Here is a 26,272-nt window from a genome sequence, read left to right on the forward strand (position 1 = left end):
TAGAAAGTAGGTAAGGAGCACAGATATTTAAAATTTGTGTTTTTCCCTCTCTCCCTAATTACACACACACACACACACACACACACACACACACACACCATAGAGATGAAGACAGCTGGTCCCATAGAACTCTGAGAGGAAGTCAGCTGCTCCTCAAGATAAAGGCTGGGGCATAAGAGTGGCAGAGGGTCTCAAGTCAAGCAAAGAGGAACCATGAGGCTCCTCCTGCCTGTGGCTCTGCTGGCCACCACCATTGCGATTGCTCCCGTCCACTTCGACAGGTAAAGCCCACCACGCTGCATTCCAGTCTATACCTAGCTAGCATTCAGGGTTCTGGTCTTGCCTCCCACGAAGCCACGTCTGCATTGCCACCTGATCGCTGTCTCTCAACCCTAACAGTGGCGATTCTTCATTTGAAACTCTTCACTGAGAAGCAGCCTCGTATAGGAAGACTTGCTCTTCAGCGCTGAATGTTCCAAACCCAGCTCTGCACTAGTGCTGTGGCCTTTGGCAGTGACTAAGAGATTCCAAGGGAATGTTGCTCCAGGGCTCACATTTTCATCTTTTGCTTTCTTGAAGGGAGAAGGTGGTCCGTGTGAAGCCCCAGGATGAAAACCAAGTGAGCATCATGAAGAATTTGGCCAAAGACAACGAGGTAAGAAAGAGAGACATTAACAACTTTTTCTTTCTGTTTTTTTTTTTAAATCCTTCTTTCCTATTTCATTTTTAATGCCCTCGGTGCTACCAAAGATTCCAACAAAATGGCAGGTGCCATCTGGATAATTCAGGGATGTTTTTGTTTTCATGGAATACCACTTGTCTTGTCCCCAAAAAGCTTTGCAAACAACACCTTTTCCCAGGTAAAATTGTAAAATAAGGAGCAGTCAGTTCAGGGCCTCTTTCCCTCCCTGCCAGTGCCTGGTGCTCCCTACTTTCCCTACTCCCAGTCTGATCTCCATTAAACTATAAACTGATAATGTTAGAGTACTGGCTGAAATCAAGATGTGACCCATTCCAAGAGCAGGTGCACTTTAAAAAGAGACTGAAAATTAGATCAGGCCTTCAAAATCTAACAGTTGAACATCACCATTTTAGCAGTTCCTTGCTGCTCTGTATCCAAGGCACTCTGGGCCAGCCATCTTCCATCCATCATCTCTAATTCATCAGCAGATTTGCAATGCCAGGGCCCTAATTTGACCCATTTAAAACAGAATAACTGAAGTTCAAGGATGGTAAATAAAATAGTCAAGAAAACCTCAGATTTAAACCCAGAACTAAATCTGGGGTTGACTCTAGCCACAAAAACTGTTATCTCCACATCAAATCAATCAAAAATTCCACCTATTCTAGTGGCCAAATGTTCCCCACATACATGCTTTCCTTTCCATTCCACTACCCCGTCCATGTCCATCCTAACTCTTAGTGGGATAATTGTCCCTTAGCTAGCATTCAGGGTTCTGGTCTTGACTCCTACAAAGCCAAGTTTGCATTGCACCCTAACAAACAATGGCGTTTCTTCATTTGAAACTCTTCATTGAGAGGCTGCCTTGTATGGGAAAAACATGTTCTTCAGAGCCAGATTCTTTGGTTCCAATTCCAGCTCTGTGCTAGTTCTGTCGCCTTAGGCAGCTACTCAGCCTTGCAGCTCAATTTCCTTGAGAAGGCTAATCATCCTATCTGTTCTGTAAGGTTTTTATCAAGACTAAGTAAGTTTTAGATAGCACTGAGAAGCAGGCCTGGCCATGATAATCAGCACAGAAGCATTTTTCTCTATTTTTTCTCTTGATATAGAGGTAGTATTTCTCTTGGTGTAGTATTCAAAGTTGTAGATGGACACAATACCTTTATTTTATTTGTTTTTATTTTTATGTGGTGCCGGCGACCGAACCCAGTGCCCCATGCATGCTAGACAAGCGCTCTACCACTGAGACACAATCCGGGTCCCTCAAAGTTCTTTATGATCTATCAAACTGCTGCCCTCTTTAGTCTCTTGCTTGTCCACGCTCTTTCTAGTCCTTCAAGAAATATAGATATCAAAACTTTACCCAGCTGGTACACTTTTTCTCAAGAGCAATGTGTTTCCTCTTTTCCTGGCTGAGTCTTACTGATTCTTTGAGGGGATGACTCAGCTGAAACCTCCTACAAGAAATCCTCTCTGTACATCAATTCTCATGACCCAGTCTGGATTGTTCCTTCTGCTTCTGGGATACCTGTTTCCTCCTCTGGCAATGGTTAATATGTTGGAAACATGCAAAATGGATCTGTCTCACACTGAACCTCTTGCTTCTTCAATAATGGCAATCCAGCTCTGTGCCTGGGGGTTAAAAATAATTATAAAGTTCACGGAGCTCTAGACTCTTACTCCATATTGCTTTGCCAGAAGAGATTTGATGGTCCTCCTAATTGCCTTTAAATCAACTATATCTCTCATATGTCTAACTCATGCTGTCACCTTTTGATCAAAATAAGCAGGCATGTTGATTGGTTCACAACAGCCTCGTATGGTCCCGTAATGGACTGACCTAGAGCTATAGTGGAATTCAATTGAGAGACAGCCACACAGCTGTAGTCATGCCACCATCTTGGTGAGACAGATGGAGATGGAGCATTTTCTTCTCATCTCCCAGGCTAGGAACTTGTACTTCCTTTGGATTCACCATGGAGTATGATTTTTGAAGAGCGACAAGAATTGAAATTTTCTCAGAGTTATTTTAACCTATCCTTTTAGGTCCATTCACCAAATCCAATATTCTCACATACGAAAAGATAGAAAGAAGGAAATCAAAATTTATAAATTTTGCACTTATAAATTCCTGTATGTCCCAGACTTTGTATCATTTCACGATACTCACAACACTCCCCAGGGAGCTCTGTTGGCCCCATTTTTCAGGAGAGAGGACTGAAATGTAGGATTTCTGTAACATTCCCAAGAAAGTATAGCTAAAGAATGACAGAACTGGGAGATTCTGCCTCCTTGTTGGATGTAAAGCTTCCAGAAATTTTAGGGTTTATAGGCACATCTGGCTTTGATACCTAACTAGGGGAGGAAAAATAGAGATTTTTCCATGTAAGTATCCAATTACAGCCATATGCTATGGCCAAATCAATTATGCAACTATCCTATTCAACTCCAAAATGATAGAAGCAAAGAGATTAACCAAAAGAGCTTCCTATTCTTTTTGCATGGGTAGATACAATATCCTGAAACAGTAATGTGTACATACAATTTCTTTCCCACCCCTTAACATTCAACAGTTCTTAAACATGTTTGCAAAAATCTCATTAGCTTATTAAAAGAAGAATCCATACCTCAGTCACTCTGAACCCCAAATTTCTTTTATGGTCATCTCTTAATGAATACATGCCGGGTGAGCAAATAAGCAATGTGACTAACAGAAGACTCATCTCTGCAGCTTGACTTCTGGTATCCAGATGCCATCGACCATGTAGCTGCTAACATGACAGTGGATTTCCGAGTTAGTGGGAAAGAATTTCAATCCATCCAGTCTGCCTTGGATCAAAACAGAATGCACTATGAGTAAGTCTTTTGCAAATATTCAAATGTGTTAGATACTCAAAGCTTCAAAAGAGTTGAAATTTTAAGGAAAGTATTACTATGGGACTAGTTTTAAATTGGACCTCCCCAAAAAACAAGCTCATGAAATAAAGTTCACAGTTACTTCCAAACAGACTACAGAAGCAGCCTGTGGAGATGATACAACTTTGGCAGCTCACCTCCCAACTTGAATTTGCTGTCATCTGCCATTTCTAAAATCAGCACCTTATAAGCACAGGGCCCAGGAAATCAGGCCTAGGCCATTTAGACTCATTATACCACAATGTGTCCTCAGCCCAGGGTTCACAAACTGCACATCAACCATGTGCTTGGATTCAAATTCTCCTGATACATATAAGGAAACTAAGAAGAAAAAAAAGTGTTCATCTAGAAATTCAAATCAGAGATATGGTCATGTAAAATATATAATAAATAAATAACTCTTTATAAGAGAAATTATTCCTCAAAGAAAACCAAAGCAAAGCAGGAGAATAAAGCTTATATCAAAGACAAGAGGCTCTCAAATAGCCAAAGATGCAGAAATGAGTCATTCTGGCTCCACAGAGAAATAAGAGGAAATTAGAATTTATCGAGCAATAACCATGGGCCTTGCACAGTCTGGACCCTGGGGCCATGAACAAGAAAGGAACCAGGCAGTGAACGTCACAAATCAATGCATAATTTAACAAAGTGTGTTTTTAGGCTTTCAAACATTCAGCAGTTTGACGTACTGAGAGGTCCCATTTTAACTTCGTCCGGCCTTATCAGCCCAGGATCCTCCCTTACTGAGATTCACTGCCCAAAACTACTAAGCAGGAGCTCTTTCTTTTCCAACTTGCTATTTCATGTCTTCTCCTAATTTAGCGCTTTAGTTCAAAAGACCTTTGATAACAGTGAGGTCACATGGCTGAGAGGGATCTACAGCTGCCCATCATGATTTGGTTATATTTATGACAATGCACAATATCACAAATAAATATAGATGCTATTAAAACTAAGGGAAGACATACATAAAAAAAAGACCAAAAGCTTTCTTTTTCACAGTTTTAAAATAGCAGGCGATTATCCGTGATGGTTATTGATCACTGTTTTTGTTTTCACTATTCCTTCAAGAGGAGTGTGGTAGAAATGTAGAAGCTAATGAATTGAAACCAGCATTTAATCATTTTTAATTAACATATCAAAGTGTGCTTTCTATGTTTTTTAAGTGACACCATTAAAATTGGAAATAGACACTTTAGAGCTAGACCTCCAAGATTCCAGAAATTCCTAGTGCATTCTAGACTTTACCTGTATAACAAGGTTGAGAGGAAGTCTTGATTCCACCCTGAGTAACCCTGGGCTGTTGTCTCTCCATCACTTCATGGTAGGCCTCTCTCTGTGTGCCTCCGTCACTACCCTCCTCACTTTACCTCCTTAACACCTGATGTGGATTCCCAGGGTCAATCCATCTTTACACAGTACCCAGCCCAGCTCAAATAAAGTACTGCTCTAGTCAAGTTTTATATAAATTGGCTCAAACAGCGGGGTAAAAACTGAGAAATTCTTACATCATGTACCACCAGAAGGATAAGTTATACTCCATTTATGTGTGATGTGTCAAAATGCGTTCTACTGTCACATCTAAGGAATGTGAACAAATTTTAGAAAGATACTTCTTTTAAAAAGATACTTTATCATCAGATAAAAAAATAAGATCTTCTGTTCTTCTTAGCATTTTTTTTTTTTGGTTATTTTTTTAGTTGTGGACACAACCTTTGTTTTATTTTATTTTTATTTGGTGCTGAGGTTTGAACTCAGTGCCTCACATGTGCTAGGCAATTGCTGCTCCACCACTGAGCTACACTCCTCCCACAGCATTCTTATAAAAGAGACAAAAAGCCAGTTGCTCCACTTAGGTGTGAATGCTGAAGTAAATACAGAAAGACAGCTAGGTGGGTGGACATTGCTCTCCAGCTTATCAACCCTGCCCCCCCCTTCCCCCGCCCATCCTCTCTACCTCTCCCGCCTAACCCTCAGAACCTTTGGAATCTAATCTGCATCCTCGCAAAGAGTGTGTTTTTCTCTTTGCTTTATGCCAAGATTTTTTTTTTTTTTGCTGTCTACATCAAGAAGCAAAGGGTTAATCTACCTATAAAAATTAGTTTTATCTAATTAAGACATGATTTCTAGAAATTGGCCCAAATTAGCCACAGTTGTGGGAAAGCCACATAATTAGATAGTTATCTTCCTCAAAAATATAAATATGTAAAGTGATCTGTGCAGACAAGAAGTATTTAAAATCTTGTCTCAAAGTACTAATTATATAGATAATTTTATTTGCATATTAATTATATGTGTTACTTGGTGTCAGTCAGTAACAGAAGAGGGTTCTAAGAACAGAAACATCTGGTTGGTCTCAGGCACTGGGCTGAATAAAACCATATTAAGAGGCTGGTTTGACACAATGATTTACTTAGACACCCTTCATTAGACAGTGCATATAAACCACTATTTAGTTTAAAGCATCTGTGTGTAATATTTTTTTAATTTTCAGAAAATTAAATTACTAAGCCAGATCTGATTTTAAAGTGGCATGCTTACTTCCTTTTTATTTACACTTTTACAAAGTCATAAAAGGCCAAGTCCAAAAGCTAAATAATATGCATATACTCACAGACCCAAACAGACTGGCGACAAATGTTGGACAGAAAGCACATCCATTGGACTTCGCCTCAGGGCAGGCACCATGTTTAGATGAAGCAGTTAAAAATCCTAGTGTTTCTACTAATTTTTTACATGTAGGTAGTTGATCTTTAATATATGGTCTTTTCTGTGGTCAAAAGTCAAAATTAAAAATGTTGTTAATGAAAGATTATTTAGAAAAAACGCTATTAATATAAAAATAAAACTCAAATGGTAAGACCACAGAAGATTATATGGGAAATGTAAATGACATATAGCCCAAACTGAAACAGTGCTAATTACCTAATAATTCTCAGCCAGACCCAAGTTCATATAAGTATATACATGGTCCTATCAAATAAGTGAATCATCCTAATGATTTATCTACTATGTCTTTCCATTCATTTTTTTTCTGTTCCATTTTTACATAATATTTGCCCAAGAGCAGAGCATGTATGTAAGGCCTCCTTCAAACGCTGAAGAGGTATTGGTAGAAGTGAAACCCTCAAAATGTAATAGGTAGAAAATGGATTCTGAAGCGGGGCTATCTGTACCATTCAAACCAGAGGTATTTAACACTACAATTTATCTACTTCTCCCCACCTCATTTACCTCGTTCATAAAATGGAGATCATGAAACCTATTTCAGAGGGCTTTCACAAAGATTGACAGGGACCATAAAATCCCTCTATAATGCAGGTAGAGATAAGACCACTTATGCAGGGGTTTATATGAGTGTGTACAACACACACATGCACCGCATACACACCACCCACAACATGCACACATGGAGACAGGGGATAACTAGAGGCTCACACCAGATGTTGGCTTCCCTCCTGGTGAATAAATCAGTGCCTTAAAATTTATTATCCAACACATGGTATGCCTCAGATGTTTGGGAAATCTGTATCTGTAAGCGTGGAGTTTGATGCCTGGTAACCCAATGAGGGAGCTACCAAATCAGATTTTGAGGAAACCTAAACCCATACTTTTTGAGCAGCTCCTGTCTTGTGGGCATCAGGGGAGTCCAGACCAGCTGTACAAGACACCCTAACATTGGCTCTGCCTCATGAAGCACCTTCTCCACTGCGCACGTGCACACACACACACACACACCCCAGGGCCCATGGCAGTTGCCCACCCGGCCCCGCAGTCCTCCAGTCCTGCTTTGATACTCTCTAAAAGCAACTTTAAAATGGTCAAAGGATTCATCTTGCTTCTTCTCCAAACCTCTTACCTGCCCCGTGACCTTGGAGGACAGACCTCCACAGGGTTGGTTGACTGGGCACACCCTGCACAGGCCTCTGAAGACGGAGGAGAACCCAGATCTGCTGCACAGAGGTTCCAGCTAGGGCAGTGACGTCAGAAGTCAGGTTCAAAGTCAGACTCCTGTATTTCCACAGCTGTGACAATTCTGGAAACAGACTTTACCTCCAGAAAGATGGGAGTGACAATGGAATTCAATGACCATTGTTGACACCCTTGACGTGAAAAAATGTAAATGCAGAGCTGAGCAGAGTTCCCAGTACATAAAAAAGACTCAGTAAACATCAGTCACTAGGATTATGAAATCCTCAGTGATAAGTGTTCATCCTGTCACCTACATTTAAGAATTTTTTTAAACAAAATAAGCCAATGTTGGAATACTAAAATAATATCTGGGAGAAGGGAATTTGGTTTCATCTGCTTAAGCCTGGCTGCCGGATAGTGGAAGGGCTCATGAAAATAACATCTGGCCCTAGTTCCTCATTTCCAGCCTTAGGCTTAATTTCCAGTCCCTATCAGCAACAATCTGGCGCCATTCCGAAGTCCTCATGCAGCTGCATTTGTGGGAAGGTCGTATGTTAGCTCACATGATTTTCTGTTTTGCTGCTGTTCTCACAAGAGCTAAATTGATATGTGTAAGTCTAAAAATATTCTTAGATACAAGCTTTCTTGTGACTAATTAATACTGCCTTGTGTTATGAATCAGCCTCTGGGATCACAACATTTCTCTCTCACCTGATTCCTCCACTTCAATTATGCAAGTGGAGCACAAGCTATGTACTCTCTTCATAGCTTAAAGCAACTAATTATAACTGTAGTGACCACCCAAAATAGAATGTCAAACCTCCTCCAGCTTCAGGTGAGCTTTAGTGCAACATGCCCCACCTGGGTCCAGGATTGTGGTCAACACATGTACTGTCTCAGAAATCCCAGATTCATAAGTCAAAAGCAAAGCACACAGAGAGTTAGAGATAATGTGCATAATAATGTGCTTGTCAGTGCTGTTAATGGGAATCAATATTCATGAGCAGTACTTGGTCCCATGTGCTAAATAAACTCTAATTAGGAGTAGACCACATTTGTGTTCCGCATCAGAACCCAGATCCGTCAGTCAATCTGCAAGAAGAAACTAGGCAGAGAGCAGCTCTGCAGTGTCACAGGCTATTACAAGAAACTGAAGAAATCAAAGAGTCAGACAACCACATACCAGCAATTCTGGGTTAAAGATGTGCTCATTCTGGAAAGTGGTTGTCAATTTTTTGACTCGGCCCCACTATTCTGAGGCTCCCTAGAAACCTGGGGCAGGCCAAGCACTTCTCAGATTTTTCTTCTTTCTGTCTTCATCACAGTCCTGGGTGGTCTTTTGTGGTGTCCTCATATAAAAGTAAGAAACTGAAGGTCAGAGAAATTCTTAAAGATCCCATTAAGCATCAAGTAGCAGAACTGTGGCTGGAACTCAAGAACGCTGACCACAGTTCTCCGCTTCCTCAACTAGATAAATGACTAGATGACTAAATTACCAGAGCAAATGCTAAAAAATTAAATGTAGCTTCCTGCATCCAGGACTCGCTGCTAACAAAACACTTGCATTTCATTACCAAAAGCAAGGCAATGGCTGTATTTATATGGAATCATCAAGAAGTGAGTGAATCCAAATAAGGAAATTGTTGGACACATACAACCTCAAAAATTCTTTTTTAACCCGGGTGCAGTGGCACACATCTGTAATCCCAGTAGCTTGGGAGTCTGAGACAGAAGGATGGTGAATTCAAAGCCAGCCTCAGCAACTTAACAAGTCACTTAGCAACTCAGCAAGACCTTATCTCTAAATAAAATATTGAAAAAGGGCTGGGGATGTGGCTCAGTGGTTAAGTGACCCTGAGTTCAATCCCTAGTACCAAAAAAAAAAAAAGAAATCCTTTTTAAAAATTTTTTTCTTTAAAATATTTCCATCATAATACATAGTTCTCTATACTGTAAGATAGATATTTTGAATATAGTTTACCTTGTCTGGTAAAGAATTATAATTGTAAATGTGAATTTTCATGCTGTTGTAAGAAAGTAACAGCCTTAAGAGATACAGAAACTGCCAAAGTGTGTGGGGTCATTTGGACAGAAGCAAGAGACCACTTACTCTTGTGTTCACTAAATCCTTTTGTTATAGGTGGTTTTACTCTCCTTTTCTTCTGTGGTCTATCACCTACTGATATCAGCGTGCTTGCCCTCAGCAAATCATTTTCCCAGATCCAGTAATTCACTGGAGACTCAATAAAGCTTCTTAGAACTATGTGTAAAAGAAGAAGACCAAGGCTCTTGGGAGGGTGATTGTAAACCTCCTGTGATTGCAACATAATATTCAAAATCTCAAGGAATATAGTCATAGTCATCAATGCAACCTTACCTCAGTGGACAATAATAGATCATATAAATAAATATTGCCATATTAATCCCGAGTGGCATTCAATAGCATACTACACGGTAAAAGAAGTTTTCCTCCTGAAACAGTGAAAAAGGCATGCCCTTTCTCATTACCGTTCTTTTCGTTGTTTAAAGGGTTTAGCCAATGCAATGAAGCAAGGGGGAAGAAGGAATAGTAATTGGAAAAAATAGAAATTTTAATTATTTTCAGAAAAAAATAACTGCACAGAAAACCCTGAAGATACAACTAAAATTTTTTTAAAGTAAAAAGACATTTTTAAGCCAATAAAGTAGCTAACAGGTATTAGCAAAGCAATTTATGTTTTTAAGTATGGATAATAACCAACTCAAAAATGCATTCAGGAATAATACACTCATAAGGCTAATTTAAAAATATATGAATAAGCAATCAAAATATACAATATTTTACTCAGGAAACAAAAAAATATATATATTAGGGTCTGATATTAATAATAAAATTCTTCTCAAATTTATTCACAATTTGATAATAAATTCTATCAAAAGTTTATTTTTCTGATGATTCTAGTATTTTCCAAAATGATTCTAACAAAACATTTATTAAAGGCAAGACTATTGAAAAGAAGAACAAGGAACCCCTTTATCCAATATTAAATCATACTATATTTACATATGGCTCGTTATTACACAAGAGCTGGAGAACAGAATCATGGATCTAAATAGAATATCCCAAAATGGACAAAACACATAAAAATATGCATGTATCATGATGAAGGTGATATTTTTGAAATATAAATCTTGAAGTCAAGTATTTTGGGTCCAAATTCCCAACTAACTCCAACACATCCAAATTGCGAGTATGTAACTTTCTAAGCAATAATTTCCCTATCTATAAGATGTGATAATATTGACAAGATTAAATAAAATCATGTATATAAAGCAGCAACTGACTCCTATTAAACAGATGCATATCTGAGTGCCAGAGGAAATGTAAGGTAGACAGTCGATGTTTGTCTGGAGTTGATGGGAGAGGTCAGACCTGCAGATTCAAGCACAGCTGAACATCAGGAAACCCTTAGAGGGGAGAGCCTCCATGAGAGGAGGCTATAAGACTCAACAAGAGATGAAAACCAGAAGGTGGAGGTGTGAGCCTCTGACCTCCAATATTAGCCTCCTAGGGATTTTGCCTGCCTCTTTTTTCAGCCCCTCCAAACTGGCATAGCCATTTAAAAGCTTCAGCAGTATAGGAAAGTTGTTTAAATACTTTGTGCCTCAGTTTCCTCATCAGTGAGATGAAGATCATGATCTCATGCGAAGAAGTGTACATAAGGAGGTTAGATCAATACTTGGCACCTGGCAAGTGCTGTGAACCTGGTTACTAACATCATCATGGTAATTGACCTTCAAGTTTCCCCAGCTCTCCTAGTGTGAGTTAATAAGAGGTGGTCTGGGGATGTGTGCATAAAACATCCATTGCTACCTGCTCTGTGTGTATGTGAATGTGTGGGTGCTTTAGAGACGGACAGGGAATATAGTAACAGGATAATATGAGCCACATTGTGTAATTCTAAATATTTTAGTAGCCATTGAAGAAGTAAAAAGCAATACATATAATTAATTTTAGCAATATATCTTATTTAACCAAATACACCCAAAATATTACCATGTCAATATATTATCAATAGAACACTTATGAGTGAGATATTTTCCATAGTTTTTATACCGATTCTTCAAAATCCAGTATATACTTGGCATGTGCCCTATTTTAAGTGCTCCATAGCCACCTGTGACTAGAGATTATCATTGGATAGACAGCTCTAGATAAAGAGGGAGATCAGAAGTCAGACACTTGTCAAGAGGAGGTGGCTAGAAAAGAAAAGGGGCAAGCTTGATTAAAGATAGAGGAGAAGGAAGAGAAATTTTCTGCAAATAAAAGATAACTATGTTTATCTTTCTCATGATAAAATGTGTATTTTATCACCCCCTATCTAACAGAATCCTGATTGATAATCTACAAGAAGAAATTGAGAAACAGTTTGATGTTAAAGAAGCTGTCCCGGGCAGGCACAGTTATGCCAAATACAATAACTGGGACAAGGTACAGTGCAAAATGTCTATTATTTTCTTTGATGGTGGTTGGCCGGGGGGTATCCAGGAATCGAACTCAGGGGAACTTGACGACTGAGCCACATCCCCAGCCCGATTTGTTTTGTTTTGTTTTGTTATTTAGAGACAGGGTTTCACTGGGTTGCTTAGCGCCTTGCTTTTGCTGAGACTGGCTTTGAACTCTCAATCCTCAAGTCTCAGCCACCCAAGCCACTGGGAGCCCCTGGGATTACAGGCATGTGCCACCGCACTCAGCCCCATTATTTTTAAAAAGGTGACCTTTAGATCTGGGATCGTGGCTCAGTGGTAGAGTGCTTGCCTCACATGTGTGAGGCACTGGCTTTCATTCTCAGCACTGCATATAAATAAAAGAGTAAAATAAAGGTCCATTAACAACGTAAAAATTTATTTTTAAAAAAGTGATCTTTATCATTCATTTTCATATAGTTTTCCTTTACTCTAATCCCTCAATACTGATTTTGCTCCTAAGATTGTAGCCTGGACTGAAAAAATGGTGGATAAACATCCTGAAATGGTCTCTCGTATTAAAATCGGATCCACTTTTGAAGATAATCCGCTGTACGTTCTCAAGGTAAAAATGATTCAAAAACCACCAATTCTTATTGTTATTGAAAAACTTGAATTTAAATGTTACTTCGTGACATACCTGGGCCAACTGTGAAAAGGCCAAAAATCTGACCTTCTGAAGAATATCTAAACTCTAGACATCGAATCAGGAATAGACGTTCACAAGTGGTTTTTGATCAAGCCAGGAAAGTACCTGAATAAATTGTCAGAGGCTGCAGAGTGGACAAACCCAGACAACACCTCAATCCACAGCTTCCTTATGGGAGTGTGTGATGCTCCTGGTATTTCCACTCCTTTCCACCCACTAAAACTCAATGAAACTGATCAGTGAATGTCTTCAAGAGAAATTTACGTATCAGACACCGACAGAACCCCAGAACAGGAGGCATTCCAACTCATGTTGGTGAGGCATTTCCCTCTGTAACAGGGCTGATCATTGTCACTTGGTACTACTGGACTTCTGCACACTCAAAGGTACCAGTCCCAGAAGCATCCCCTCCATAACTAGGAAGTCCATCCTGACCCTGACTGCCATTCAGTGGCTCCAACCACCCAAAACATATTGAAAATGACAGACCATCAAGTAGGAAGCGCTGTTCTTCCTCCTCATTCCAAACACAACACAAAATCTTCTCCACTCCTGGTGAAACACTCCCAGTTTATAAAAAACAGAAAAACCAAAAGGAAACAGAAGTAACTTTATAATCTACATCTCAAACATAGAATGTTAGCAATGGAATAAGAAAAAATAATATATTAAGTTTTTCTTAAATAAAAAACTAAAAGCAACTCTGACACTAGGAAAAATTTTTTTAAATACAAGGTAACAGCTTGTGAATTACACACAGACATTTAAGGATATGTGCCACAGTCTTCCCTGAGAACTATGTGCAAACACAGCTCCCATCCACCAACAGGGGAAAGAATTGCCCTGAGGATATGAGTGAGGTTCTGGATGTCAGGGTGGATTAGTATGTGAATTCAGGCAAAATAGCATCTTAAGTTCATTTTTCAATAGATTGGGAAAAAAGATGAAAGAAGAAAGGCTGTCTTCATGGACTGCGGCATTCATGCACAAGAATGGATCTCCCCAGCATTCTGCCAGTGGTTTGTCTATCAGGTGAGTGCCTGGGGCACACTCACAGTTCCCCTTTGAGGGTCTAGTCTCTGCATTTTACTGAGTGGTGACACACCCTTTCCAGAGGACAGCAGATCCAGTCACCTGGAGGAGACTACACTTGGTGCTTCCAGGCTGAACACTCTAGATTTTATTCATCATCACAGTTTTTATAAACCTGACCCCTTCCTTCAAACTTCTTGAGCCCCACCTGAAAGTTTAGGAAACTAAAAGAAACACCTTTATTTTGGTAAAATACAAGGTAACCGCTTGTATTTTGGGCTATAATATGAAAGTTTTTTCTGTAGTTATTTCCCCTATATAAGTATGGGAAATCTAAAACCACTCTTTTATTATACCCTTCAGATTTTTTTCTCCAGTAAGCTCAAAATAGAGTTCTTTGGTTTCAGTTTAGCTATCTCACTGGCCATGCATGAACTGGATATTTTCATACTTATATTCTCTTTCCAAGTGAAAAAAAAGAGCTCATTTTTAAAAGATATATCCAGTTTTATATGTTTTTTATTCCGCTTACTCAACTGACTCTTGCCATCTTTAAACTTTCTCTTTCAAACAACTTGTGCACAGAACACACTGACATAGGTTGTCTGGCCATGAACGTATTTACTAGGAAGGAATCTGCCATAGAACTGAGCTCTCCCTGTAACTGTCCCTGCTGAGGACCTAGAATGCCCCCTTACTCAATCCACAAGGGAACACGCATCATAGCCTTGTACATAACTCCCAAGAGAGGCACCTGGGAGAGTTTTTCCATCAATACTGAGAGAAATCTGTTGTAGACCCAGAAAACCCAGATAATTAGAGAAATTTCAGTCAGATATGAGAAAAGTGTTGATTGGTCATTCTCTAAATTCTTGGAATTTTCATTAATAATTTTTTTTGACTGGGGGTGTAGCTCAGGGGTACAGCATGTGCCTAGCATGCACAAGGCCCTGGATTCAATTCCCAGCCCTAAAGACAAAAATATTTGTAACTGTTTTATTATATATCTTTTCCAATACGTCCATACTCCTGCGCCTACAGACCCAATCTAGGTTTATGTAAAGGATAAGTTGTACCACTAAAGTAAGTTGTACTACAAATTTCCCATTTGGCCTTCTGTAAAATGTACCTTAAATACTATATTTGGAACCAACCCAGATGCCCTTCAATAGATGAATGGATTAAAAAATGTGGCATTTATACACCATGGAGTATTACACAGCACTAAAAAAATGACAAAATCATGGATTTTGCAGGGAAATGGATGGCACTAGAGCAGATTATGCTAAGTGAAGCTAGCCAATCCCTAAAAAACAAATGCCAAATGTCTTCTTTGATATAATAAGAGCAACTAAGAACAGAGCAGGGAGGAAGAGGAAAAGATTAACATTAAACAGAGACATGAGGTGGGAGGGAAAGGGAGAGAAAAGGGAAATTGCATGGAAATGGAAGGAGACCCTCATTGTTATACAAAATTACATATAAGAGGTTGTGAGGGGAATGGGAAAAAAAAACAAGGAGAGAAATGAATTACAGTAGATGGGGTAGAGAGAGAAGATGGGAGGGGAGGGGAGGGGGGATAGTAGAGGATAGGAAAGGTAGCAGAATACAACAGTTACTAATATGGCATTATGTAAAAATGTGGATGTGTAACCGATGTGATTCTGCAATCTGTATTTGGGGTAAAAATGGGAGTTCATAACCCACTTGAATCTAATGTATGAAATATGATATGTCAAGAGCTTTGTAATGTTTTGAACAACCAATAAAAAAAATTTTAAAAATACTATATTTGGAATGCTTCAAGTCTGAATAGCTGAGCCTTTGGAGAATTTTTATTTCAATTAATCTCATTAGTCTAAATTGGGCTGTTTTCTGTAATCTGTGCAGTTTCTGGGGAAAAAAATGTGTTTGAAATCATTTGACCTTGGGCAAATGACTCAAGGAAAGATAGCTAATACTAGAACCACAACTTTCCTCCTGGTAGCTAAATTTCACACCAGTAGCCTAATTTTAATTTTTTTTTCCTACTATTCCTACAGGCAGCAAAAAGTTATGGAAAAAACAAAATTATGACCAAAATCTTGGACCGAATGAATTTTTATGTTCTTCCTGTGTTCAACGTGGATGGATATATTTGGTCATGGACACAGGTAGTACTCTTTATGTCTACACATAAATGATATACTGTTCACTGGTTTTTCATGTATATAACTTGATGGCTATGCAATAAGTTTAAGGTTTGGGTAGCTAGATAATTCCAATTCAGAAAAATTTATATTTCCAATTTCAGATTAAGTCAACTATGACTTAATCCTGGTTGCATAGATGTTCTTGAAGTATGAAATTTTTGTTGCTAAAGCTAATAGCATGAAAAAATGCAATAAAACAGTTATTATAAAGGAAGTGCATGATTATATGCTATGCCAAATGCAGATTCTATCTAGAATAAAAGCTATGGAAAGATTTTAATGAGCACATTGATTCCAAAGCTAAAGGCACTCTGGGATGGAATTGAGATAAAATAATAATTTTTAAATAAATAATAAAAAGAAGATACAAGTACCTGTATATCCATCTTTTAATAGGATATTTTATTGACCTGCCATTGCTAAAAATGATTAATACTGAACTTTCAAACATACAATCACATCAAGTTCTTTTCTGAAAATTATGGTCTAATGGTCACAATTTGACTTATCTTTTATCCAAATCTACAAATAGTAAAAGATGGAATAAAATTATCATTTAGATTATAGGCAATTCCAAAGCAACATTGATTATTTTCCAATATTGATAACTAATCTACAGTTTATAAATTAACTGAATTATTTCATCAAGGCCTAAGGAATGTTAGTATTAAAAAATCATGTTTTTTAAAATATTAGAAAATTTTTAAAAAATAACATTCTTCTAGTCATAAAGGGATTCACATTAACTAGATGATTTCAAATAAAGCTGTAGACACCTACAGAGAGAATATGAGATGATCAAGTTGAAAAGTCCGAAGTGATCTCGGTAACACTTCCACCATTCAATCCCACAGGACCGCATGTGGAAAAAAAATCGTTCCAAGAACCACAACTCCAAGTGCGTGGGCACTGACCTCAACAGGAATTTTAATGTGTCTTGGCATTGTGAGTAGTCTTGAGTAAAATCACTTGAACGTTTAGTTGCTGAACTGAACTGAGCCATGTACTTATTTCAGTAATAGGAATTCCTGTGCATTAATTTTCTTATCTACTAACTGCAACATAATTGTCGCTGTCACTGCTGTAGAGGGATCAGGAAAGTCTTTCTGTGGGAGGAAGTAGGGAGAAGACTATCCACCAAGCCGCCTCTTACTGAGTAGCGAGCTTGCTTCAAAACCAGGCACTATCCAGAGGTATAAGACTCCAGAGGATCCCTCCACTTCCCCTCCCCTTCCTGCTCTGGTAAAAGTTGAGAAATACCAGTCATTAAAACCAACAATCAAGTCATTCTTCAAATACTTAGTGGAAAGAAACATCTGGGACAAAAAAAAAAAAATTTAAAACTCTGACACTAGGAACATTTTTTAAAAATGCAAGGTAACAGCTTGTGAATTACACATAGACATTTGATGGAAATGAGATGATAAGCAGAGGCAGCTGCATCCAATACAGCATGCAGGGGCACAACTGGGACTTATCACTAGGACTTTCAGGAGAAGTTAAGATCGCTCCAATTTATGTGTTTCTTCTTTGCCTAATTTGCTTAAAAACGTCACCTTAGCGTTTGACTCTGTTCTGCCATAATGAGTAGAATAATCGCAGCAGTGACCACTGATTGAGAACTTCCTACTGAAAAACGGCTGGGGACAGTCAGGCTGAGAGAAGGCAGGTTACAACAGGTCCCTAGGAGACAGAGCTGGAGTTGAGCTGGAACCAGGGTCTCTCTGGCTCTAGGAACTGGGACACTCCTGATGCGTTTTCCCAGAGCCCAGGGAAAGGAAGAGGATGTAAACGTGGCTGATATTGCAGTGGACCAAGTCTGTTCGACAGGACAAAGTTAGCGTGCCATGACACAGGAGGGACCATGGGACAGGAGACCTTGAGGCAGCCCTGTAAACAGGGGGAGACCAAAGAGCTTAAAACATTTCGGGAGCCCACATCAGACAGGCAGGCTGTCCTGATGGAGACTAGATGGTGATCTTGTCCACCCGTGTCCCCGGCAGCTTCTCCTAACACCGATGACCCATGTCAGGACACCTATCGGGGCCCTGCTCCAGAGTCGGAGAAAGAGACAAAAGCTGTTGCTGACTTCATTCGAAGCCACCTGAAATCAATCAGGGCCTACATCTCCTTCCATTCCTACTCCCAGATGCTACTGTTTCCCTACGGCTACACATTAAAGCTGCCACCCAACCACGAGGACCTGGTAGGTAGAGAACAATCTGTGGTTTATCGGGGGCACCACCACTGACTTTCAGTCTGTTTTCTTCATTAACTTGGGTTATGCTGAAGGAACTTCACAATTCAACACCTAGGACGCAAACTAATGAAGTTTGCTGGGTTTTTGAAATGATGACCTTTAATTTCTTATCTGATAAAAGTATATAGATAATAACATCTTTCAATGTGATTCTAAGGAAAAAAAGAAAAAGAAAAGAAAAATAAATGTTTGGCTTCTAGAGCAGAATTCTACCACTATATAGCTCAGTATTTACCGTGGGCCATTCTATAAAACCACACAGCCACAGCCCAATAGCTCTGTTCCCCAGGTACCATATTTAAGAAGATCTGTTGTATTTCTATCCTACCAATCAAATTAGAAATGATATTAACTCTCTATCTAAAGAAAGAACATCCTGAATGTTGTGAAGCTTTGTCACTAGGAATACTCTCTTTCCTAAAAAGTGTGATCACTTGAACCTGTTATTTGTCTTTCCATGAAAGCTGATTTGATCATGTCTGCCTGTGAGTTTCAATGAATCACAGGAACTGACAAGATAAATGGTTGGATAGGTAGATAAATACCTTGAATGGCTACAGAAGAAAGAAATAAAGTTGATAAGGATCAATGCCCTGGTTCCCTCTGTGGTTAGCAAATATAACACATTCAGTAAAAGATGTGGTTCAAATGCTGCCTCAAACAGTTCATTTAGAAATAAAAAAGAGGTATCAATTTTCCTTTTGACCTCAGCCAACTGTATTCAGAACACTAGCATTATATTTAAGAAAATTAGGTTAGGAATAATATATATATATATATATATATATATATATATATATATATATATGCACAACAGTGACCATTTATTTTAAGCAAAAGTTCTTACACAGAAAACTAATTAATCATTGATCTATTTCTTAGTTATATGTAGACTTACAGAAATCTTCATTTAGAGTACAAATATGTGAGTGACTATATTCCATTAAAGTTCATTGCAACAATCATTCTTATAACACAAAACACTAATGTTTATTAAAGATCATGATATGCCACTCTGGAGGTGAAACCTTAATGTAATAGAACTACTTTAAAGAGGAATCAACAATCCTTCCTCCTTGGGCAAAATTAAGTCAGATGAGTGGAGAAAGTCCCGCAGCCATGTGTGTGAGAGAACAAGACGGCATCCTATAAAAGAAAGGGAAGGCAGAGATGGAAGAAAGACAAAAACACAAAATGAGATACAGTGTCACTGTCTATAATTGATTTCACATTTAGAAGTCCTGGTTATGACAACTTACCCGAATGAGAATAAGTCATTTAATCGTTTATTTTGATCTTCAAATGCCAAACAACCTATAAAATTGATTTTTTAATCCCTAGAAAATTAGTGGTATTTACATAGTTCTCTATTATTCCTTTCTAACTTTTCTCTTCAGGCCAAAGTTGCTAGGATTGGCACTGATGTTCTATCAACTCGATATGAAACCCAGTACATTTATGGCCCAATAGCATCGACAGCTTGTAAGTTTTTCTTATCACTTTGACTTTTTCCTAACTTTTTTTTATAAATATGAAAGAAAATTATAAAACTTATAAATTGGGAGTAGGAATCTGGAATTACTCATTTGAACTCCAATTTTCACAGGAGATTCTGAATTATGTGTGAATCTAAGAGCTAGATTATGCCTGTTTGGGGGGAAAGATTTTCCTGACACAGACAATATGAACTTGTTTGAACTTTTACAAGGTTATGAGGTTGACAGAAATGATTAAATGAATACAAATTCACAGCTTAATTTAATCCATCCACCTTCCTGTTCTTTTTTAACTATTTAATTTTAACCAGACTCTTTCTTCCGTGGCATTATCTCCATGAAAGCACAATCTCTCCTCTAATTCCTGGTGGGAAAATGGATGCACATTCAGTTTCATCCATGTTTAACACGGAAAGCCAGTTACTTGTCCCTCCAACCTGCCCTTCTCATCAGGGTCAACTGGTACTTGTATGGTGGAATAGGAAAGTCTACCATGGGATCTAATTCTATTGCTCTTGTTTTATATTCTCAGCACCACCTCTTACTCTTCACTATTTTTATAATTTCATTGTTTTGTATGTTCTTGAATTGCTAACTTAGAATTCTTGGTCTAGATTATTTTTGTCACGTATTCCATGCACAAGGAATTAGCAAACTTTTTCTGCAAAGGGCTAGTTAGTAGTCTTGGCTTTGCTGCAATTACTCAACTAGAGCATTTAGCTCAGAAGCAGCCACAGATGATAAGTTAACAAATGTGCATGACTATGTTCCCATAAAACCTCATTACCAAAGCAGGAGAATGACCATAATTTTCCAACCCTCATACTATACACTCAGTGCTATCTGTACCAGTTTATTGATATTTTCTTACAGATTAGCCCTGTACTTAGCCTTTGGATTTCATGATCTCAATTAGTCTTCATGAATCCCTACGAAGTGAGCAGTACTATGTACCATTTCTAGAAATTGGCAAATCCAGGACTCAATTCCAGGCTTTAGCAAAACCAGACCATCTTGACCCACTGTGCATATTACTCTGTCATTTGGTTTTTGTAACGGAAATAACAGAGCTTTTTATTTTCAAGCAACAAAATCAACAACAATTCATTTGATTTTCACCCAAGACCATTAATTCTGACCCTGGGAAGTAAGATAATTTCTTCTTTATAGAAACCTCTCACTGACCTTAGTTTGGGAAGACTTTAATAAAAATTTCTTTTTCCACCAAACCAAGTTCAAGATTTAGCTCTTACTATTTCCAAACTTTACAGAAAATTCCTCCATAAGACTATTTACAAATCCCAAAGTTTTTAACCAAACTTAATTCCTCAGAAGTAAGGATAATGCTTCCAATGTCTCATCATACCCCTAACACACAGCCCAGAGCAGGGCATGGAACACTGCAGAATTTACTCCCATAACTCACACAATGGGAGGGGTACCTGACTTATCCACAACCATTTCCTTTACCCAAGCTAGGAGTATAAACATGGCAACTAATGATCTGTGTTCTCAATAATTGCTGTGGAATTTTAAACTACAAGAGTCATCACATATCATTTGTAAAGTTTAATTGTTGGAAGTTCCTTTGCTAGAATTGGAAAAATGACCAAAAAAAAAAAAAACAGACAAGTCCTGTAAGAGCATTCATCAGCAATCACCTATCAAATAGTCATTGCTAAAGGGCTGAAGCAAAAGTGACACACATGAACCCCTCATCCAAAAAGATCCTACTACCTCAAAGCCTATGCTGGGTGTCATTGCACTTGCAGATGAATAACAAAAAAAAATTAAAACACAGGTGATATATACCCAGCTACATGAGTAGACAGAAAGTGAGTGAGATAAAGAACAAGAGAGACTGGCACATCAGTTTAAGTGGCCGCCTACAAAGTAGAAACTGAGAAAGAGGAGGGCTAGGTACGGCTCCCAGGGATCAGGTAAGAGCCACTCCTCTGAGCAGGGAAGACATGCAGATGTTCCTGGGGGCAAGGAACAAGGGCTTCCAAATAGTAGCCAAGTTTGCAAAAGGCAATGAGAGCATCAGAGGATTATCTGTGTGCATACATGCACACGTGAAAGAGCTCTGGAGTCGGACATGGCATGGTGTCACCATTCCATCACAATCTCTCAGTGAACAAGAATTCTCAGGAGGCCAACTTAAAGCCTGGCATCTTTGAGCTTTGGGGGACAGGGGAGAGTGAAGACATAGTACCTGCTCTCAATGAAAAACCCTCCTGCCTGGAAGGAGCAGGCAGACAAGGGAACAATGGCTCTGTGCCATCCTGTGTCCCTTTCAAAATGGGAGGATGGGGTCAAGAGGGAGTGCTATCCTAGTCACCTGTGTGCAAGTGTCTTTTTTTAATTTATTATATTATACTAAAACAGTTTTTTCAGAAATTCAGATTTGGAAAGAATTGCCTCTTTCCTATAAGGCTGAGGCAGCTCAATAGATGTCCAAAATTTCTAGGAGTAACTGCTTTAATAAAGCATCTAATTGAATGTTAATCAAACATTCATGAGAAAGCAGAGAGTAGCAAAGCAGTTGACTTGGTAAGAATAGGAAATGAAAGCACCTCGTGATTGAAGTTTAGTCATCCCAGTGTCCTGGTTGTCACTTAACAAGTCCCAGGATTTGGGAAACCACCAGCTCTTGCCAGTATTTTCCTCTCTGATTTGATGAGGGTAGAAGAAAAGGACTCTGTAGACATGTTTCAAGCCCACATCATGGAGAGATCTCTGGCCCTCAGGAGAAAAGAAATATTTGAACCTAAGAAGCAAATATAACACAGAAGTTAAAATGGCAAGTGTTAGAACCCAGGGGGCAACTGAAGAAATGATGTAGTCCATGGTCCTTGAGCCTGACTTCCCATTAGAATCATCAGGGAGCTTTTAAATTGCTTGGGGGACCCAGAGAATCTGATTCCACCCATCTGGGGTGAAGCCCAGGCATTTGCATTTTTTTAAGCTACACAAAACAATTCTAAGATGAAAGTAGGGTCAGGAAACACTGATCTAGGCTCAACCCTCCTTTAGAGTCTAAGAAACTGAATTATAGTAAGATTCCATCACTTCAGGGCAGAAGAAGAACAAAAATGAGCATTTCAGACAAGAGAGAAAATGTTATGCCAACTATTCAGCCCCAAAACATCCATATTTAGATGGACCCTTGTGTAAATAATGATGTTAAAAGATTGTGAAATGTCTGCATTGATATTAACATCATATCCAATCCTCCACCATCTTAAAGATAACCACATACAGTCCTTAGAGAGCACAAATAGTTATTTGAATTGATAGGAACCAGCTAGCTTGCATCATTGGTAACATCTACCTGGGAGTCACATCATGAATTACAAAGCTGATTCCAAAGTGCCCTTCTTGCTGCTTTCTCCACGCACCAAATGCTAAATGTGCTCCTCCTTCTCAGCCAGCGCTCCTTTCCATATTCTATGCCATGCTACGTTTTGAAAACAAGAAAGTTGAAACTCATAGACTAGGACACCCAATCTCTACTTCCTAAGAGACATTCAAACTGAGATGACATTGTGGGGCACCAGAAGGGCAGAAAAAAATATTTTAATTTACACTCATATATCTCTGGCTTCAGCTTTCACTTAAAATAGAATTTTCACTTAATTTTGCTATGTCAATGCAGGTCATTATATGTAATGCATTTCAATAATACTTTGCAAAATTTTACAGTTTTCTAGAAAATTCCATATCAAGTAAGTAGTAGACACAGCCCATATTAAGTCACAAGCATCATTCTATATGGATTCCTTTGCACTGGAATCAGATTCCTAGCTTGGTACAGTTTCCTTTTTATTCGTTTTGACTGCATTACAGTAAGTCCCTTGCTTCTAGTGTGTCCTTTGAAAGGAATAGGAAGTGATTTATTTCCAAAAGTTGAGATGTTAAGAATGTGTTGTTAATGTGTTAAGAATAAATTATCTTCTAGAACTAATAGAAGACTTTATTGGATGGACTATAGATTGGCACAAGGGAAGTAGTAAAACACAGTGATTAACAGCATGAACTCTGAAGACACACAGCCTGGTTTGAATCCTGATTCAAGCATCTATCAACTATGTCTTTCAGAAAGTTCTTTAATCCCTCTGTGCCTAAATTCCTCTTCTACAAAGTGGTACTTACATAATAAGTTAGGATAGGAATTAATTAAAATGATTTAACCATGCAGAAATCACTTAGAAGGGTGCCTGATATTTAGAGAAGTGATAGTTATTATATTTTATAAATATATGCTATAACTTAATGAGTACACATGGAGCTAAATAAAAGACTATCATGTTCAGCAAATTACATTCTAGAATAATATATTCTTATGAGCAAAAAGCTTTCAATATTGCCTTTATTATATGCTTTAATATAGTTCTTGTTTTGTAAATTTGTCTAGAAGATGCACAAAGTGGCATCGTAAAAGAAATGTATTATACTCTATAACATCACACAATTATGAAAAATCACAAATTACATATATTCTCAGTCACCACTGTTAATCTTAATGAGAAATTTCACATAAAGCAAAGCTCTGGAAATGGAATAGCCATATCCTCTCACCCTTTGAAATCACAGCAGTTCAATCAACTGCAAATGGAGAGTTGACACAGCTAAAATCTGGCCAAGTTCATTGCACACTCTGAATTGCTACACCAGACACAATACCTCTTGACCTTATCTTCTTTCCTACTGAACTCTTCTTGTGCTTTCTTCCTAATGGATTTAAACCCAACCAGCTAAAAATGCAGTCTTCCAGAATCCTGGACATGTTTCTCAGCTCACTGCTGCATGATTCCCAGGGGCAGTGACTTCCTGGGCCCTTTTCCTGCCATTCCTCAGCTCCCTTAAAGCTTTGCACTTGCCTGGTTCTCCTTTGCTTTCTCCTCTTTCTTCCCTGTCTCTGGTGACCACCTCTAAAATAGATGTTTTGACAAACAGGGCACAATGCACAGGTTTTTCCCCAAGATTCTCCCTCCGGGTCCCTCCTCTTCCTTCTGACCCTTTCTCACCAGGAATCCCTCTCCATCCCTTCAGGCCATCATCCCCCATTTGACACCTGAAGGCACCAGGTGACCCATCGCCATTGACAAGCATGTTGTGAAATGTCATCTCCTCACCAAGCACCCTGTTTCTTCTTATAAATCTCTATAAGCCATTGTTCCTTTCCAGGTTTACTCGCATATAGACTGGGAACTTGACATCTCTCCCCTAATCTGTAACTTCCTGAAGAATTTTGTGGGATAAAAGAGTCACAGAATTGGATCAAGTACTTTATACCACCCACCCTCTCTAGGGCCAAGTACCCTGAGTTGGACACATTAAATGCTCAATAAATATTTATTGGCTGACTTGAGAGCCAACTCTCTCTGCCCACCAAATATTCCTCTTTCTTTCCTCTTCACAGTTTTGAAATCCTACCTTCCAAACCCACACTGTTAATATCAGCTAAGCTTGTTACCTGTCCTAGAACATAATTTTACATATAAGAATACATTTTACTACATAAAGTTAAATATACCTAAATGCATTTACAATATGTGTATGTACTTATATTTATTATGTAACCTCTATGCGTGTGATTATATATATATATATATATATATATATATATATATATATATATATATATAACATCTAGATGTACATGTTTTCAATATTCTACCAAATAATAACATCTTTCGTAAAACTAAACCTAACATGGGAAAATGAATTATACTGTAAGCCTGACATGGGAATTTTGAAATAAGGAATTAAATACCTACTTAAAAAAAAAATTTAAGCCTTCCTGGCCTTTTGACTATAAAATGGTTCACCTTAATAACATGGATATGGAGAGATTAAGCTCTTACAGAGCTTGTGTGTGAAGTTTCCTTGGTGGCTTTCAACCACCAGTGACTCACAGTGGATTTCCTCAGCTGCTTGTATTTGCTCAGAACACCGATGACAGCAGCCAAATGTACCCAGAAAATAAAGTCAATTTAGTACTGACCCAAACAAAATGTGACTTTCTAAAAGCAGCACATATGTAAACTGTGTAGTGAATTACAAACTCACGATTATGTTTTACCATGCACTCTGTACTATTCAGACCATGATTCTCATTCTTTACTGCAGTTAACTGTACACATAATTATTTTTTATTGCTAATTTTACACCAGTGATTTCCATTTCAAGAAAAAAAAGCGTTAGCGTTTGACTCTAATTAAATATTTACTGCTTATGTTTTGCAGACCCGACATCAGGTTCTTCTTTAGACTGGGCTTACAATCTGGGCATCAAACACACATTTGCCTTTGAGCTCCGTGATAAAGGCAGATTTGGTTTTCTCCTTCCAGAATCTCGGATAAAATCAACCTGTAAAGAGACTATGCTGGCTGTCAAGTTTATTGCCAAGTACATCCTCAGGCATACTTCCTAAACAACTGCTCTCAGTTTAGAAAACACCAATCAATCTGTGTGTGTGTGTGTGTGCACACGCATACACACTCATGTGCCTTTGTCAGAAAGTCACTCTTAGCTATGCCTAGATGCAGATTCACATCACCTGAGTCCATCTTTATTCACCCAAATCCTGCATTATTTCTTTTTGCTTTTATTGGCTTCCAG

General features: G+C 38.4%; 1 protein-coding gene across 1 annotated transcript; it reads left to right on the plus strand.

Moving 5' to 3' along the window:
• Positions 1-201: 201 nt before the first annotated feature.
• On the plus strand, positions 202-26,272 carry Cpa3 (carboxypeptidase A3). Its single transcript, XM_026406621.2, has 11 exons — positions 202-281; positions 580-655; positions 3,414-3,538; positions 11,879-11,981; positions 12,480-12,581; positions 13,596-13,697; positions 15,740-15,850; positions 16,744-16,834; positions 17,893-18,095; positions 19,547-19,631; positions 25,897-26,272. Exons 1-11 carry the CDS (start codon positions 214-216, stop codon positions 26,082-26,084), a joined length of 1,254 nt encoding a protein of 417 aa, XP_026262406.1. The 5' UTR covers positions 202-213; the 3' UTR covers positions 26,085-26,272.

The sequence above is a fragment of the Urocitellus parryii genome, chromosome 2 (assembly GCF_045843805.1).
Source record: "Urocitellus parryii isolate mUroPar1 chromosome 2, mUroPar1.hap1, whole genome shotgun sequence".
NCBI lineage: Eukaryota > Metazoa > Chordata > Mammalia > Rodentia > Sciuridae > Urocitellus > Urocitellus parryii.

Excerpts from the sequence above, each read along its gene's own strand:
- Cpa3 (XM_026406621.2), top strand. The coding sequence starts at position 214 with ATGAGGCTCCTCCTGCCTGTGGCTCTGCTGGCCACCACCATTGCGATT. Across the intron at positions 282-579 it reads GCTCCCGTCCACTTCGACAG|GGAGAAGGTGGTCCGTGTGA; the intron begins GTAAAGCCCACC and ends GCTTTCTTGAAG. Across the intron at positions 19,632-25,896 it reads CCCAATAGCATCGACAGCTT|ACCCGACATCAGGTTCTTCT; the intron begins GTAAGTTTTTCT and ends TATGTTTTGCAG.